The following is a 17,310-nucleotide window of genomic DNA, read 5'->3' on the forward strand; positions in this document are numbered from 1 at the left end:
TTCATTCGCTGTATTCACCTTCTCCCGATAACTTGCACATGTCAAAACCGTTGCAGAAACACAAACCTAGGCTTTTTCTCTTTTTCCACTTTTGGCAGCGTTCACTCTTAATTTGCCGCCTAAAACGGACTCGTTTCTGTCCACAGCCAAACCTGTTATCAAGCAAAATTTGCTTTTTTTTATATAAAAGCTTAGACCGTATTTGTTACATTTTAAGCTAAGAATGTCAAACAAGCCGCAAATTTTGACGACTTGAAACTAAACTGAATGAAAGGAAACACATTAAGAAGAAAGAAAAGAAAAGAAAAGGACAGAAGGAAAACAAGTACAATGGGGTGGGGGGGGGGGAAGAAAAACAGAAAGTCACAAGAGAAAGAAAGAAAGAAAGAAAGAAAGAAAGAAAGAAAGAAAGAAAGAAAGAAGGGAGAAAGGGAGAACACACCCAGAAACAAACACACACAAACAATGAGGGTACGAAACACTGACATAATAGTATAAGGAAATCACTACAGAAAGGATAAGAAGAAGAAGAACAACAATTGTGTTTAAACAACAATAACAAACAAACATAAAACAAAGATAACAGAAAGAAGAAATAGCGAAGTGATCACAGGGGTAGGGTAGGGGGTGGGTGAAACGCAGCACTGCATTTTCAATTAATGCTTTCCTTTGCAGGCAGCATTAACAAGACGGGAACGAGTATCGAGACCTTCAAGGACGAGTGTAGCGTCATTGTTAATTTTTCCTTGAGTGATGATTGCCTGGACTCAACGTACGGGATACATACCGTCAAAGTTAGACTGCCCTCAGTTCCCAACAGTCTGTTTTGCGTTATTACTTACGTACGTGGAGTGTGCGACCCCCACCAGACTAGCGGCGGCTGTGCGTGCGAGGCTGACCCTCGTCGCTTCAAGGTCACACAACGCTATTTGGACTCAACCGTTTATGAGTGGGAAGTTACTGGTACACTACAGAACGACGCGGAAATTCGTGAGGAGGTCTACGTGAGTCCTCTCTGTAAGTATAACCTTATCTCATTTGGTTTGGTGTTGTTTCTTTAAGGACAAAGGGATACACAATCCAAAGGTCACTTGGTACCTCGTTTTGAGTAGGATACATACCTTAAACAACAGCCATGATAACACAATTACAAGCAGGAGAACCAGGCAAGCATGCAACCGATGAATACGTTGAACAGTCAGTCCTCCAATTTTTAAGTCTAGAACAAAGCAAACATTAATTAATAGTATTTTGAATGTTGTGATACATGTGCTCATTACCAATTGTCCAGTGGAAATGCAACATCCACATTTGATGAATGTCAACGAATTTAAATTGTACGAGGAAATTAAGCCTAATGTCACACCCTTTCTTAATATTTTGGAAAGTCCGTTAACCTACATTAACAACTATTGTGTTTTCAGCGTAGCAATAGGGTCCGATATTTAGACGAGACAAGTATAATGCCGACGAGTCGAAGACGAGTCGCATTATACTTGTTCAAGTCTAAATATCGGACCCCATTGCTACGCTGAAAACACAATAGCGATTATATAGCTGTTCTGACCTTGATTTGTTGTTCCAAACTGACAAAATGACAGTTTTTGCGTCGATGCGTTGATCTCAGGTTTTAATAGCAGACGCCGTTTCTTATGCGCATTAGTTCTGCGCAGGCGCCACACTGACTTTGGAAAAAAAACCTCGATTTGACAACTTAGCTGTTAAACAGCTTTTTATAAGTTCATTCGTATACAACAAAAAGAAGTTTGAGTTTGTTTTAATTTTGAACAAGACTACTTAATAATATGAAGAAGACCAAAACACAACATCAACGGAAAACTAGAAACAACTGAAGAACTAGGATGCAACAAGGGGAGGAGAAGAGAACAGCTAATCCGTACAACGCGAACAGACGGCAGCGAAGTTTTCAGTTCGGGTGAATGGCATTTATACTTGTCTCGTCATGAAGCGATTTTTTCAACCTCAGTTATAAACGACTACATGAATGTTTGTGCCATGGGTTGTACATCAATACTTCAGAGGGAAAGTGGGGTATTTAGTGTGGAGTTACGAGATAAGAAAAGCCGAATGCGAAAGTTTGTGTCTGTCGGCAACTGAGCTCACACAGGCACACAAAAACGGCTGTTCCGTTTTACTCCCCTGTTTGTACTACATCTTTCGACTGTGGGCATGTTGTGGTGTTTAGGGACAGACAATAATTGGTTTAGTCCTGTTTCATCGGGAAGTTAGCAGAAAAGGGTATGCTATCGACATTTGTAAAGCTGAAAAACCTTCCCGAGAAGAATTTCAAGTTGTCAGTGTATGCTGTTGTCGATTAAAACATCGTGTGGTACAGATGGGTAAACCGGAACCATGCGTCTTTGTTATTGCCAATATGCTTTTTGGATATTAGCAAAAATGGCCGACTTCCGTAGCATTATGCTTTGATGATCGGAAGAGACCATCCAATCACAGCCCCCGAATTCCCCCACGTGTCTGGACATCAGAATAGCTATATATAATTATTGTAAGTTGCAAGCCTTTCGTAATCCTTTTTGGCACATGCTCTGTCATTGAAGCTGACATATTTTGCAGTGTTGTAAAAGGAATGTGACAATCAAACAATCAAACTTCGTTTTGTATCCAATGTTTACATTCAAACGAGACGTATCCATTATCATATTTGTGCCCTTTGTAATCTCCTGTCTGTCTAAGGTTTGGCGTCTGACAACCGCGTGACGACAGCAGTACAGGACACAACAGATGACTCCAGTAGACAGCATGGTACATATTATCATTCATTGGACAGTTGGGACTTTTCTTTGCAGCTATCTATACCTCTGCCTCTGTGGGAACATGTGTGTTGTGCCTGTATGAGCTAATGTTGATTAGATCAGGTTCTGACACTGAAAATTGTGTAGTATCCAACATAAGTGCAGTGACAGTAAACTTTGTTCCAGAATGTACACTGTACCATTAACTGAATGGCCGTTTGGTATCGTTATACTGTTTATCATGTTGCCTTATAGTAAGTTCATAGGTGATCAGAGTCATTACAGTCACACAAAGACCGGCACGGTTGGCATAGTGGTAAGGCGTCCGCCCCGTGATCGGAAGGTCGTGGGTTCGAACCCCGGCCGGGTCATACCTAAGACTTTAAAATTGGAAATCTAGTGGCTGCTCCGCCTGGCGTCTAGCATTATGGGGTTAGTGCTAGGACTGGTTGGTCCGGTGTCAGAATAATGTGACTGGGTGAGACATGAAGCCTGTGCTGCGACTTCTGTCTTGTGCGTGGCGCACGTTAAATGTCAAAGCAGCACCGCCCTGATATGGCCCTTCGTGGTCGGCTGGGCGTTAAGCAAACAAACAAACAAACAAACAAACAAAGTCACACAAACAAGTAACAGGGGAACATTGAGCACACATAAAATAGCTTACGAACAAACAAACAAACAAACAAACAAACAAACAAACAAAAACAAAGCAACATAGAAGCTAAAAATAACAAAAAAACATTTGTTATGATTTGTTTCCCTCGAATGCCGTGGACGTTAAAAGTGTAAAATTAAATTGGCTGTACTTTTGTTTTGCAGAGTTGTTGACAGGTGGTGTGACGACGCTTGTCATCATTGTCGTCGCCCTCATTACCATTGCAGGGATCGTCGCTCGTCGTCGCCGCCGCAGAATCAACATTAACGGTAAACACGAGCTCCAGAAGAAGGAATACAACTATTACACCATGCCGTAAGATCCCATCACGGCCGAGTCGGCAGTACCTCTTGTGTACTTAAAGTCAAAACGGTTCAGCTTCAACCTGACAACAAATATGATACGAATTAAATAATCTAATGGGAATAGCTATATCATGATAGTTTTCTTCTGTCTTCTAACGTCGTTTCTTTGAATTTGTTATTCGTCAAACGTATATCGTATGTGGATAAAGTCCTAACTATGCTGCATTGAACAATATGCACTTTAAAATCAGACTTTTCTTATTAGAACAAAACATATTGCAATCAGGTTGTTTTTTTTCACCTGACTTTCACTAGTCGAAATGATAAGGTACTTTTTAGAATTGAAAATAATAAGCCAAATGTTCTATGAATGATAACACTTATTCTATTACTCGTCCAATCATAGCCGAAGAAGTGCGTATTACTCTGGAAAACATGCCACGGGATGCTCACATAACAGTATTAGATATATGAAAGGTGTCTTAGAACTTGTAATATTGGGTCATCCGAGTGTTATGTATTCAAGATGCACCCGTTTTGCTACCGAGTTTTCATTCTCCTGCTTGTCATTACCTTGAATCCAGAACCAGCCGTGCCAGTGCCAACCAAGAGAAAAGAAAGACGCATGCCAGTCACTGCCGTGGCTTTCAGGGAAGGCTCAGAAATGGCACGCAAAGACCGACAGTCGGTTGACGGACTGCAACGTTTGGCTTCCAAAAAAACTGGTAAGGAGGTTTTTGTAATTGCTTTGCGTGCGAAAATAGTAAATCACACAATATAACGATGGGGAAGAGAGAGATTGTGCGTGACACAGAGAGAGAGAGAGAGAGAGAGAGAGAGAGAGAGAGAGAGAGAGAGAGAGAGAGAGAGAGAGAGAGAGAGAGAGAGAGAGAGAGAGAGAGAGAGAGAGAGAGAGAGAGAGAGAGAGAGAGAGAGAGAGAGAGAGAAAGACAGACAGACAGACAGACAGACAGACAGACAGACAGACAGACGGATAGACAGACAGACAGACAGACAGACAGACAGACAGACAGACAGACAAACATACAGACAGACAGACAAACAGGCACGCAGACAGATAGACTGGCAGGCAGACATATAGACCAGCAGGCAGACAGACCGACAGTTATGCAGACAGGCAGACAGGCAGACTGGAAACTGAAAATATTTCAATCACAGAAACATGATGCACTTCTTAACAGTTGGGTCCAAGCAACATTTTAAAGATTCGTAATGCACTAATTATCTCTTACTCCAAGGTGGCCCGCACAAAAGTATGACCCCGTCAAGTATCTCAATGGACACTGGGCTCGATGGATACCTCCTGCCTCAGACTCCCAACAAACCACGTGGTGCTGCGTCTGATGATTACATTGGTCCTAGTTCACGATCACCATCATACATCGTTCTGCCGGGAGAAGAACACATCTACACAGACTGTGAAGAAAGTCTGTATGAAATCGTCTGATCCAAGAGGACGAACGATTAGCATTGCAATTACTGAGTGATCCTTAACCGTGAAACCAGAGAAACAGACATTTGAGAGAAAGAGGTTGCATTTCGTATGGCCTACTCTGTGTATTTGAATACTCATCATCATCGTCATTATCGTCATTATCATCATCATCATCATCATCATCATCATCATCATCATCATCATCATCATCATCATCATCATCATCATCATCATCATCATTATCATCATCAGGAGCAGAAAACATATACATAGACTGTGAAGAAAGTGTGTATGAAATCGTCTAATTGAAGTCGACGAACGGCTGTCATAATTATTTGCAATTACAGTGGAATGCTCAGAGATGCCTCCTCTTTACTTATGTACAAGCAACTCGTTATCTTACAGTCAGCACAAGAATGTTCATGATTGTGTACAATATATAATTTTGTCTGAAATGTTCTGTTTTCCGATATCTGTCTTGCAAAGGGATGTTATTTCACGTGAATGAAACTATCCTGAATATCTCTCTCTCTCTCTCTCTCTCTGTCTCTCTCTCTCTCTCTCTCTCTCTCTCTCTCTCTCTCTCTCGCTCTATCCCAGTCTATCTGTCACTCTCATACACAACCTCCCACCTCCCTCTATCTTTTTCTCATTTTCTCTCTCTCTTTCGTTCTCTCAATCTCTCTCTCTCTCTCTCTCTCTCTCTCTCTCTCTCTCTCTCTCTCTCTCTCTCTCTCTCTCTCTCTCTCTCTCTCTCTCTCTCTCTCTCTCTCTCCCTCGCTTTCTCTCTCTCTCTCTGACTGTCTGTTTGTCTGTCTGTCTGTTTATGTTTATGTCTTAAATGCTAATTACACGTCCTCGCGCTGAACACACAGCATACATGCAATGTACACACATACAGATCACGTGCATAAGCGTTTAAGTCTTTTGTAAAAAGAACAAAAGAAAGAAATATAGAGCTTAATGTGTAATGACGGTTGCCAATTGTAACACACACACACACACACACACACACACACACACACGCACACACACGCACACACACACACGCACACACAAACACATACACACACGCACATACCCCCCCCCCCACACACACACACACACACACACACACACACACTCGCATTTTCCTTTTTGCTGACCTTTGAAGTTTACACATATAAGAACATTTAAACATTTACAACATCTTACCCTTTGGCAACAAGCATTAATTAGTTTTATAATTATGTCTTCGTCCACAGCCTGTTTGCATGAAAGCGTAAATAATGTATCAAAAATGCTTTTGACAAGCCTTCAAGAAAAATAACAAGATGCAGACGGACAGACATACAGACAGACAGACAGACAGACAGATAGACAGACAGACAGACAGACAGATAGACAGCTAGTTAGACAGAAATTCACTCAGACAGACAGACAGACAGAAAAGAAACCAAAGCAAACAAGCTCACTCAAAAGACCACACAAAAAACACTACAGAAATAAGCAAAACAAATGTGACCCTCCACCACGAAATGAGTCGCATGTCACCTCGCGCGGTTCTGCGCTAGGCTTAATATAAATCCGGGGAGTGTCTGGTAACAGTGTGAGGGTCACCTATAGTCACCGGCTTATAACTCAAACAGTTTTTGCTCTTTTCTAAAATGGTTTTGACCACTGGATAGAGCATAAAACACTCTTTAGGAAAATGTAAAAAATATGAAAATCATGCAAAGGTGACATGCGACTCATTCCGTGGTGGAGGGTCACAAATACAGAATGAGTATTTCGGAGATAAAATAACTTGAGCTTTTGACCATGCATTTTTCAATATAATTTGCATGTGTTTCAAAACACACGTTTTTGCTTGTGAAAAGTACAGCAGTCGTTGAACTAATAACAAGAATATGGTTTAATGAGTAATGATTTGGGGGTAGCTAGTATGGTGATGTATTTTACCACAATTACAATTTTGACTAGTTAAAACAACGTGACACTCTGTGTGTCTTCTTTTACATGTAATTATGATTTGTAAAAAAAATGTCACGATAACCTAACGCCTATGGGCTTACCTATAGGACACGTAATAGTGGGTATCCATAACAGCAATGGTTTCGTTTATTATTGGTTAAATAAACAGCAATGATTGTGTATATTATTGGTTAAATAAACAGCAATGATTGTGTATATTATTGGTTAAATAAACAGCAATGATTGTGTATATTATTGGTTAAATAAACAGCAACGATTGTGTATATTATTGGTTAAATAAACAGCAATGATTGTGTATATTATTGGTTAAATAAACAGCAATGATTGTGTATATTATTGGTTAAATAAACAGCAATGATTGTGTATATTATTGGTTAAATAAACAGCAATGATTGTGTATATTATTGTTTAAATAAACAGCAATGATTGTGTATATTATTGTTTAAATAAACAGCAGGCAACGTCCTTAAAACGGGAAGGAGCTATTTCAATGTTCAACTCAGGTTACTAGAGGACATTTACACATCGTTAGGCTTCAGTTTAAACTTTGAGATGATGTTCATTAACATTACGGAGGGTTTTGATTGGGATTGGCCGTCAATCCATGATCATCACCGGACATTTGCAATTGGAAGCCTGTCAATTCTACAGATACTGTATCTATACGTTCATGCAATTGCAACCAGGCCGAAATGATTCCCTTCTGTGCACTCACTCCTTTCATTTAGCTTTCAGTTCTTCAGTTCACCAGGGATTTTGCTTTGCTTCGTGTTAACTGCAAACTGAAATTGCCATTGTCAATAGTTCCCGAATCACACGATAACAAATTAGTCGCATCATGCATACAGTTTGGCCACAGCCATTGTCAGGTTGCAGCTCTGCTTTCCTCACACGCATCACATTGGTTTTCAGCTCCCGCATTCTCTTCAACGCCATATCTTTGAGACATACTGTATGTACATTTCAATCATGAGTCACAGTCCCCAAACGAAAAGACGCAAAATGGTTTAAAAATATAGAGGAGAGAAAACGGATCTTGATGGCTAGATCTAGACCATTCTCAATTTCATTTTGTTTGGTAAAACGGCAGTGCTAATAAGAAAAGGATGAATAATTCAGTATAAAAACGAAATATTTAGAGTGGATTTCTTTCTTGTAGAAAATGCTTGGCGACGAAGTCAGCTCTCAATCTGTGAATGAAGACGGCCTGGTGTACACAACGGTTGCTTTCTCGGACAAACAGCTGAAGAAGGCAGCAGAACCACCACCTGAACGTGAACAGACGGATATATGCTGGCATTGACTTCACTCGAAAAGCTCCTCCTATCAAAGAGAATAGATAAAACCTATCGTTAAACGCGGTTCGAAATATACCCAGTAAGACGCAGCACATTTGCGCCGCAGCTGGGCTGTGTGCAGTGTTTGCTTCTTAATACGATTCTAGGCGCTGCGCGCAGCATTTAGTGGACTCACTGAAAGGAAAGTCAACCGCAATTGCTTTCACATAGTCCCATAACGACATTCTCTTTGGAGTGCAACATTTTACATAATCCGACAGGAAGTTGCACAAAAAGCTCCACAAAGCACGAAACGGTGCCAGAAATCCAGACTAGAACCCAGTTTCAAAAACATTACGTCAGACTTGCGATATTGTCATCAGGTTAAAACGTGTCATTTGAATGGGCCATTGCAAGCCAGCCAATCAGCGCCTTCCGCGGAAGACACACTTTCTTACTGCTGAAAGGAAAACATGTGCAGCGAAATTTACTGCAATCAGTTGCACACAGTAGATGTTGACAATGCACATAGCGTATATTACGAACAGGCTTTAGGTGACTCGCTTTTCATACTGGAGCAATTGCCTATTATAATGAATGTTTACATTTAGCCACCACGTTCGCTATGTGTCAGCGTGGTGTTTACTTAAATTCAACTTCCCGTGTAAACAATCTTGGAGAATCGTATAAGAGCATCCTTCGATCCCTTTGCACACCTACCAACAGTCTTGATCCTAACTAATTTCCTTTGGATTGTTTTCTTTCTTGGTTAATTTCTTGAAATTAATCGGTCAAAAACTCACACAACACTGCTTAGTGTAAGGTCAGTTATACCTTAAGCTACTTATGTTGGTGACAAAAGTGAAAAGACGAGAAATGAAACGAATACAAACCGCTTTTATTTCAATTTGCCTTAGCCAACCTTTGTATTAATTCTTGCCCAGCGATGTGCATTTCAGGGAATGCATGTATCTGTAGGAAATTGCGACAAACTGGCCTACCAAATTGCGACAAACTGGCCTACCAAATTGCGACAAACTGGCCTACCAAATTGCGACAAACTGGCCTACCAAATTGCGACAAACTGGCCTACCAAATTGCGACAAACTGGCCTACCAAATTGCGACAAACTGGCCTACCAAATTGCGACAAACTGGCCTACCAAATTGCGACAAACTGGCCTACCAAATTGCGACAAACTGGCCTACCAAATTGCGACAAACTGGCCTACCAAATTGCGACAAACTGGCCTACCAAATTGCGACAAACTGGCCTACCAAATTGCGACAAACTGGCCTACCAAATTGCGACAAACTGGCCTACCAAATTCGATTTTCAGAGACTGTTTTTGACAATTGACATTTGAACTTGTCATGTGCATGCCAGTTGAAACTATGTGCACGCTTAACTGGAAGTAGAACAACTCTAGATATAAACTGTGACGAATGAGATATTAAATAAGAGTGCAGGGAATCAAAATTCCTGATAACACGACGGTACACAACCGATGTGCAGTGAAACCCGTTCATATTTGTTTGCAAACTGTCATAAACTTTGGCAATAACATTATTAAACGAATAAAATTAGTGCCGGCTGCCGTACCAGTAACAGTGGGCAGTCGTAACAGAAAAGCGGGGCGGTCGTAACTGCTAGCACGGCGAAGCGTACCAAACAAATACACATGCTCTTTTCCTCAGCCGATGACACAAACACACTTGCATATTGGGACACTGCTATTGATGCATTTTAGTTATGATACATCACATTACCTGATCAAATGACCTTTGTTGCTTCAAGCCTCTTGTGATCTCCACCATTTAAAAATAAATCCCCAAATTGAACAATATGAACAAATACGACGCTGTCACAAATCTAAAACAGAAGCCTCAAAAATTAAACCGATAACATGTTAATCCTTATGAAATCATGAATCCGCTGAGAGCAAATAAACTTTGCTGGCTTCGATAATTACGCCGCAATTATTATTAGTTTGAAAGTTACACACCTTTAGCGCTTAAAACCTTGTTGACTATGGGACTGCAGAATGCTATCGTAACACACGGCGATTTTTTTCGGTCGTAACACTTCCCCCGGCGTGAATCTTAGTCGACGAAAAAACCAGACAACCTGTCGCCTGTACAGCGCATGTGCCGAAAAGAACATGTGATCTCCCTGACCAATCAACAGTCGCCTATCATAGAACATGTGATCTGCCTGAACAATCAACAGTCGCCTATCATACACACATATAGCGTGCTTAAATCCCGTGATTTTACCTGTTCCCCCAGTTAGCAAAAATCACCCCACGTACCCGCACGGTTACACGCCGGCAATTTCCTCGTGCATTTCGTGGTCGAGTCAGCAAAAAAACTATCCAATTCCCCAATGCGGCATCCAGCACATGCGCATAGCATTACAATTTGGGAAAGGCACCCCACAAAGAGTCCCTTTCTCTCTCGTGTCACTGAAACCGTGACAAAGCTGAAAAAGGGAGCCTGTATATCACTGGAATAACGTTGCAAAAGAGCTTGCCACGCACTTAACATTTCAAGAACCACATAATTTAAAGCAGTGACCGACAACAACAAAAGAAATGGATTGCCGTCGAACTAGGAGCAAACACAATAACAAATAAGCAAACACACACACACACATACCCACGCACACACACACACACACACACACACACACACACACACACACACACACACACACACACACACACACACACACACACACACAAACACACACACTTTGACGAAAATAAAATTCACTAACGGAAGGTTCCTGCGTTTAAATCGACAACAACATCAGAACAGCTGCAACTGAAGAAACAAATTGCATGTCAGCTGTTTTTTCAAGTGCACACAAAACACGCAAACCAGCTAAACATAACATGTTCTGCGTAGACAATTGATTTGAAGTTCTCCGTGAATGTACACGTTGTCAAGAAGTGAGTGCAAAATTGTTATGAATTTTCCTCAATATTTAATTGGTTCCTTCTTTTTTCACGTCGATTTAGGGGGTACCTTATTTGAGCGGCTGTCTCGTAATCCCTTTTAAATGAATAGTTAATCCGTACGGTGTGCCAAGTGAACGGGCTTAAATGGCAAAGAACGTTTTGGGTGACACGACACGTGAATTAATGTGCAAAATGTGTTGCAATATGTGACCCTCCACCACGGAATGAGTCGCATGTCACCTTTGCATGATTTTCATATTTTTACATTTTTCTAAAGAGTTTTTTATGCTCTATCCAGTGGTGAAAACCGTTTTAGAAAAGAGCGAAAACTGTTGGAGTTATAAGCCTGTGACTAAGGTGACCCTCACACTGTTACCAGACACTCCCCGGACTTTCATTAAGCCTAGCGCAGAACCGCGCGAGGTGACATGCGACTCATTTCGTGGTGGAGGGTCACATATTTGTGTTGATAAGTTTATTTGACATTCATAATTGTAGTGTGTCGTATGTACCGGGCTTGTGAAATATATAGCGGGCGAATGAACTTCTTGAAATTACTCGCCTGGCTGACGAATACATTTGTGAAATTTGACCTGGTGTGTACGTGTGTGTGTGTGTGTGTGTGTGTGTGTGTGTGTGTGTGTGTGTGTGTGTGTTGTATGTGTGTGTGTGTGTGTGTGTGCGTGTGTGTGTGCGTGTGTGCGTGCGTGCATGCGTGTGTGCGAGCGTGTGTGCGAGCGGGCGTGCTTGTGCGTGTATGTGTGTGTGTGTGTGTGTGTGTGTGTGTGTGTGTGCGTTTGAAGGGATGGGATTGCAGGATTTCAAATGTGAATCTGAATTGGTACAAAAACCCAGTTAAAATGAATGTAAATAGAACAAGTCGCGTAAGGCGAAAATACAACATTTAGTCAAGCTGTCGAACTCACAGAATGAAACTGAACGCATTTCATTTTTTTCCGCAAGACCGTACACTCGTAGCATCGTCTGTCCACCGCTCGTGGCAAAGGCAGTGAAATTAACAATCCATTCCAAAATTATCAGAGGAGCAAAAGGGCAGTATTGATCAAGAAACTACAGAAAAAGAACTCCTTATTGCACTTAAGGGAATGCGAAGTAATTCTGCTCCACGATTGGATGGAATAACAACCAATTTCATAAAGTTATTTTGGAGTAATATAAACAAAATGTTATTATCCTCTTGAAAAAGGGGAACTATCTGTATCCCAGAAGCGAGCAGCAATCACACTGATACACAAAGGTTGAAACGAGAGCACCTAAATAACTGGCGTCCTATATCTGTAACAAACACCGACTATAAACTATTAGCGAAATGCCTTGCAAACAGATTAAATCAAGTCATCAATTACTTAATAAGTGCAGATCAAGTTGGGTTTAAAAAAAAAAAAAATTCCAGCACTGTTATTAGAATGATCGATGACGTCATTGACTATATGAATAACAGTAATCAACCAGGTATTTTAATGGCGCTAGACTACAGAGCTGCTTTTAACACGATGTCTAAAGAATATATGCTCTGGGCGTTCCAAAAGTTCGGATTTGGTAAATATTTTATTAGGTGGGTCGATACTTTAATAAAAAAATACAGAGAGTAGTATTAATTACATGGGATGGATCTCGAGTCCATTCCCATGTGATGCTGGAATAAGACAAGGATGTCCATTTTCGACATTAGCCTTTGTTCTGGCCCTTGAAGTGTTAGCAATCAAAATCCGTGCAGATCAAGATGTTAAAGGGATTAAACTGCCAAGGAATTCTGATAGACATGGTGAAACTCTTAAACTACTTATGTATGCTGACGACATTAGTTTCTTCATACAAGATGAGAAAGACCTAAGAAACGTATTACATTTTATAGCTCAGTTTTCAAAATGTTCAGGGTTAGCAATGAATGATCAAAAGACAGAAGCAATGTGGCTTGGTATAAATACATTATCTGCTGACCGACTGTCACGAAGTGGTTTGCATGTGAATTTATTATGCGTGTTCTGCCCTTTTGCACTGTCTCTACCCTTTCACACCAAACACTTCAAAAACAGAACTTGGGAGGATGCAGGCTCATTATTTCCTCAACCAAAAAACAACATTATACTTCTTCACTTTACCTACATCAATACGAAACAACTTTTCGACACACAGTTCGCACAATCCTCCAACTTTCACTCAAGGCATGTAAATACCTATTATAACAATACTTTCTCAAATATAGAGTTTAACGCACACAAGAAGGTACCAACAGACACTCACGAGTTCGTCTCACGGCTCACTGCATGTCGCCAGTTCACTTGCTTGTCTCGCTGATTCCTCGTAGAATAATGAATTCAGATGCCAACACACAGAGATGCTAACACACACCTTTCGCTGAAGATGCCACACACACCTCTCACTGAAGATGCCAACACGCACCTTTCACTGAAGATGCCACCACACATCTCATGGAAGATGCCCCCACACACCTTCCAGGTTTCTCCCCGAGAAACCCTTCCGCCCGTAGCGGAAACAACCGTCGTCAGCTACGACCGGTCTTGATGAAGACTCCACTCGTCTATTCATCTGCGCAGAGGTGGTCCCTTGCTTCCACCGTCGTCTAGCGCTTCTCTCGTGTAAGGACCCTCCCTTATACGCCATGGAAATCCCTCATGGAAACTCCTAAAGAATTTAACCAAGTCTTAATACAACATTCCCTAAAACCATCTCTTCTTCCAAACGTTCATGTACCACTCATACATTCTCGTTCATTCCACGTTCACATTCCGTACAGATTCAATATCCAAACTAACACTTAATCAATGAATAACACTCCCCATACAAAGCATGACCGTCTTAAACATAACATAAATGCCTAGCAATTATGTTCAAGAAATTCCCCATGAAAAACCGTGAAACAATTACCTCAAGAATTCTCTCAACGCTTCACACTAAGATTGGGTGCACTTTATACACACTAACCTTTACGCTCCAGCTATGTATTCCAACGTCAATAATATACAACATAGTAAATCATTTACCTTAAGAGACCCGTCTCTTGAAAGAGTACTTGTTCCCAGAACAAGTCTGACACACGCTGAACAACCTTCCCGGTTGGAAATCTCACACGCTGTGACGTTATTTACCTCAGACCAGCTACATGTCTCAAACACAACTCACATCAAGCTAAGCCAGTTTTACGTGCAACACCCGAAACACGTGAATAACGCCAGTCCGGTCAGCTACCCTCGCCTGTACAACATTTAGGGAGGTTAAAAACACGACGTGGTTTCACCTCACAAATATGCTACTCACATCTTTGTGACATCCCCCTTCCCGGGGAAAAAAGAAAATTCTTGAGTTTTCTTTTGATCAAAACAACCTTCTTTTTCCACACATCCCATAAACCTGTGGTATGCTCTGATCTACGAATGACCTGGACAACATGTCTGTCAACGTATTCCTGTCTCATGCTATTGGATGAACCTCGAATGCTAATTCTTGCCGTTAAAGACACCACCGCATCACATGTTTTGAAAATGTCTACCATCTTCCCAAACACCTGTTCCATATCATCCTTATGACTATCTGTCAAACCAGGATCAACAACAATATCTCCGCTTGTCTCTTCCTTCCCCTTAAGCAATGTAGGTAACGGCAACGTTTTCTTCTCCTCAGTCGGAGGTAACACTGCAACCTTTGCCTCTTCACATTTACTTGGGAAAACATCATGACTGCCCCAGTCAGACCTCAGTGAAATGCTTTCGCGATATCCACTACTTACTTCCTCAACATCAACAACTTTCTCTGCACAAACTGCATACTTCTCATCCTCTCGTGACACACTCAACACCTCTTCCAATGTCTCATCTTCTCTCAGCAAACTTTTCAGATCCTCCTCGTTAACCGACAAATCAGGAGTAACCACATTTTTCAATGGCACCGGGAAATCCTCCAGTTTCTTTTTGGCTTTTGCCCTACTCGTACCACACACGACCTTCTCAAGTACCACCTCTTCAGTGATTTTCTTGTGACTTACATCAGCACAAAATCCAACACCCTGCGTATTCCCAAGGAATAAATCTACTCTGGGTACCACACCCCGAAGATTACCTATCACTAGGTCAGCGACTGGGTCTGTGAGCACACAACATTTCAACTTTCCCTGAAAATATGGGGTATCGACAACCACTTCCGCCAATGGATACAAATCACTCCGTCCACTGAAACCCTTCACTTTTTGGACCTCTCCCTTTATGTACTGGCTTGGTAAGACCAACGACTTCCTTACCCCAGCTACATTAGCTCCTGTGTCTCTCAGTACTGACACTTGCTTCCCATTAACGAGACCTTCCGCTAATGGCAACGACCCGAATGCTGCCGAGCTTACCACCACTCCAGCGTCCTGACAATCAGCTACCGACTTTGCTGAATTTGCAACCTTTGCACAACTTCTAACGTAATGGCCCAATTCCCCACATCTGTAACATGTGTCCTGATTCCGCTGTTTAGCACCTGTACCTCTAGTACCTCCTTGCTGCCATCCTCTTCTACCCCGCTTACGATCCTCACCTCTGCCTTGAAACCTGGTGTTTCTGCCCATACCATCTTGTCTTCTGCCACTATCACCCTGACCACGATTGTACAACTGTCCTGATCCACGATTCTGTTTGAAAGCTACGTTTCCAGTCCCCAAAGGATTTACTTGACTCTTTCTGGCCAAACATTTATTTGGATGGGCTGATTTGTACATTTCTGCGCTAGCAATCATGTCTTTTGAATTGTTACAATCACGTTCTTTCAAAAAGACCCACAAATCAGTGCATACACTGTTAAGAATCTGCTCACACAACACAAAATCAAACAATGCTTCATATGAGGTTTCTATATCAGACAAATTCAACCAACGGTTGAACAAATGCTTCATCTTTGTTACGTATGTGCCAAAACTTTCATCCGCCTCTGGCTTCGTATTGCGAAATTTCTTACGAAATCCATCTCGAGTGCACTGAAACTTCTTCAACAACTCTTTCTTCAAGTCTTCATACGACAAAGTACCCGTTGAAAACAATGAATGAAACAACGACAAAGCTCCACCTTCTAGATAAGCTGATAAGTAGGTCGCCCACTCTGAATCACTCCATTTGTTCGCCTTTGCATGCGTTTCAAATCTGAACAAAAAACTGTCAATGTCATCTTTATCTTCCTTGAACATGGGGAGTTTTGGGTACTGGGGCCTGCTGTAACCTGATTTCCCACCTGCATTTCCACCTGTACTTTGCTGTGCTTCTGCTTTCTTAAACTCCAAATCCATTTTCCTTGCCTCAGTATCTGCTTCTAGCCTCTTTGCATCTAATTCCATTTCTAACCTTCTTGTCTCAGCCTCTACTTCTAATCTTTTTACTTCCGTTTCCTGTTTCTTTGCTTCGGCCTGAGCTTGAGCTTCTATCTTCTTTGTCTCAACCTCAGCTTTCTTCGCCTCAGCCTCAGCTGCTGCTTTCTTTGCTTCCCTTTCCTGAATTCTCTCTTCTCTATCCACCTGATCCTGGGCAAACTTAAACAAAGCTTCTGCGTTTAACCCATGCTTCTCTCCCAATGCCAAATAATCAGCATATGTGTTACCACCAGTATCACTAGTCTCTGCCATCTTTACAATGTCAAAATATCAAAGTAATCTCAAAGTAATACAATGGATCAAGTAACACAAGTTCACAAAATTGTTTTAAGTATCAAAAAGTTGTATCATACACCAGTTTCTCGCAATACTAAACACACACAAAAGAGTATCATAAAATACTAAACTAACAGAAATCTTGTGCCTTTTTAAAAACAATCCTTAAATTGTTTACTACTTAACTATTTACACAACCAGTCTCAAAATTAAACAATAAACTTAAGAGTCACAACACAAAATTTAATCTG

General features: G+C 41.3%; 1 protein-coding gene and 1 long non-coding RNA gene across 2 annotated transcripts; one reads left to right on the forward strand and one right to left on the reverse strand.

Annotated features, from left to right (window-relative positions):
* The first annotated feature begins 1,049 nt into the window (after window positions 1-1,049).
* Window positions 1,050-5,105, forward strand: LOC138972774 (uncharacterized). Its single transcript, XR_011457746.1, has 4 exons — window positions 1,050-2,784; window positions 3,594-3,698; window positions 4,319-4,459; window positions 4,994-5,105. It is a non-coding gene; the product is annotated as an uncharacterized lncRNA (long non-coding RNA).
* Window positions 5,106-12,615: 7,510 nt separating this feature from the next.
* LOC138974512 (uncharacterized abhydrolase domain-containing protein DDB_G0269086-like) lies at window positions 12,616-17,035 on the reverse strand. The gene is made up of 4 exons (XM_070347228.1): window positions 16,518-17,035; window positions 15,910-16,018; window positions 15,173-15,448; window positions 12,616-12,648 (listed from the first exon to the last, which is right to left on the reverse strand). The coding sequence occupies exons 1-4, from the start codon at window positions 17,033-17,035 to the stop codon at window positions 12,616-12,618; spliced, it is 936 nt and encodes a 311-aa protein (XP_070203329.1).
* Window positions 17,036-17,310: the final 275 nt, after the last annotated feature.

The sequence above is a fragment of the Littorina saxatilis genome, linkage group LG8 (assembly GCF_037325665.1).
Source record: "Littorina saxatilis isolate snail1 linkage group LG8, US_GU_Lsax_2.0, whole genome shotgun sequence".
Classification (NCBI taxonomy): domain Eukaryota; kingdom Metazoa; phylum Mollusca; class Gastropoda; order Littorinimorpha; family Littorinidae; genus Littorina; species Littorina saxatilis.

Bases quoted from the DNA above. Each gene is read 5' to 3' on its own strand.
- LOC138974512 (XM_070347228.1), bottom strand. From the start codon at position 17,035: ATGGCAGAGACTAGTGATACTGGTGGTAACACATATGCTGATTATTTG. The intron at 16,019-16,517 runs GTGGGCGACCTA...AATCGTGGTCAG, and splicing joins AACAAATGGAGTGATTCAGA to GGTGATAGTGGCAGAAGACA. The intron at 15,449-15,909 runs GTACAGGTGCTA...GGGAATACGCAG, and splicing joins GCAGCAAGGAGGTACTAGAG to GGTGTTGGATTTTGTGCTGA.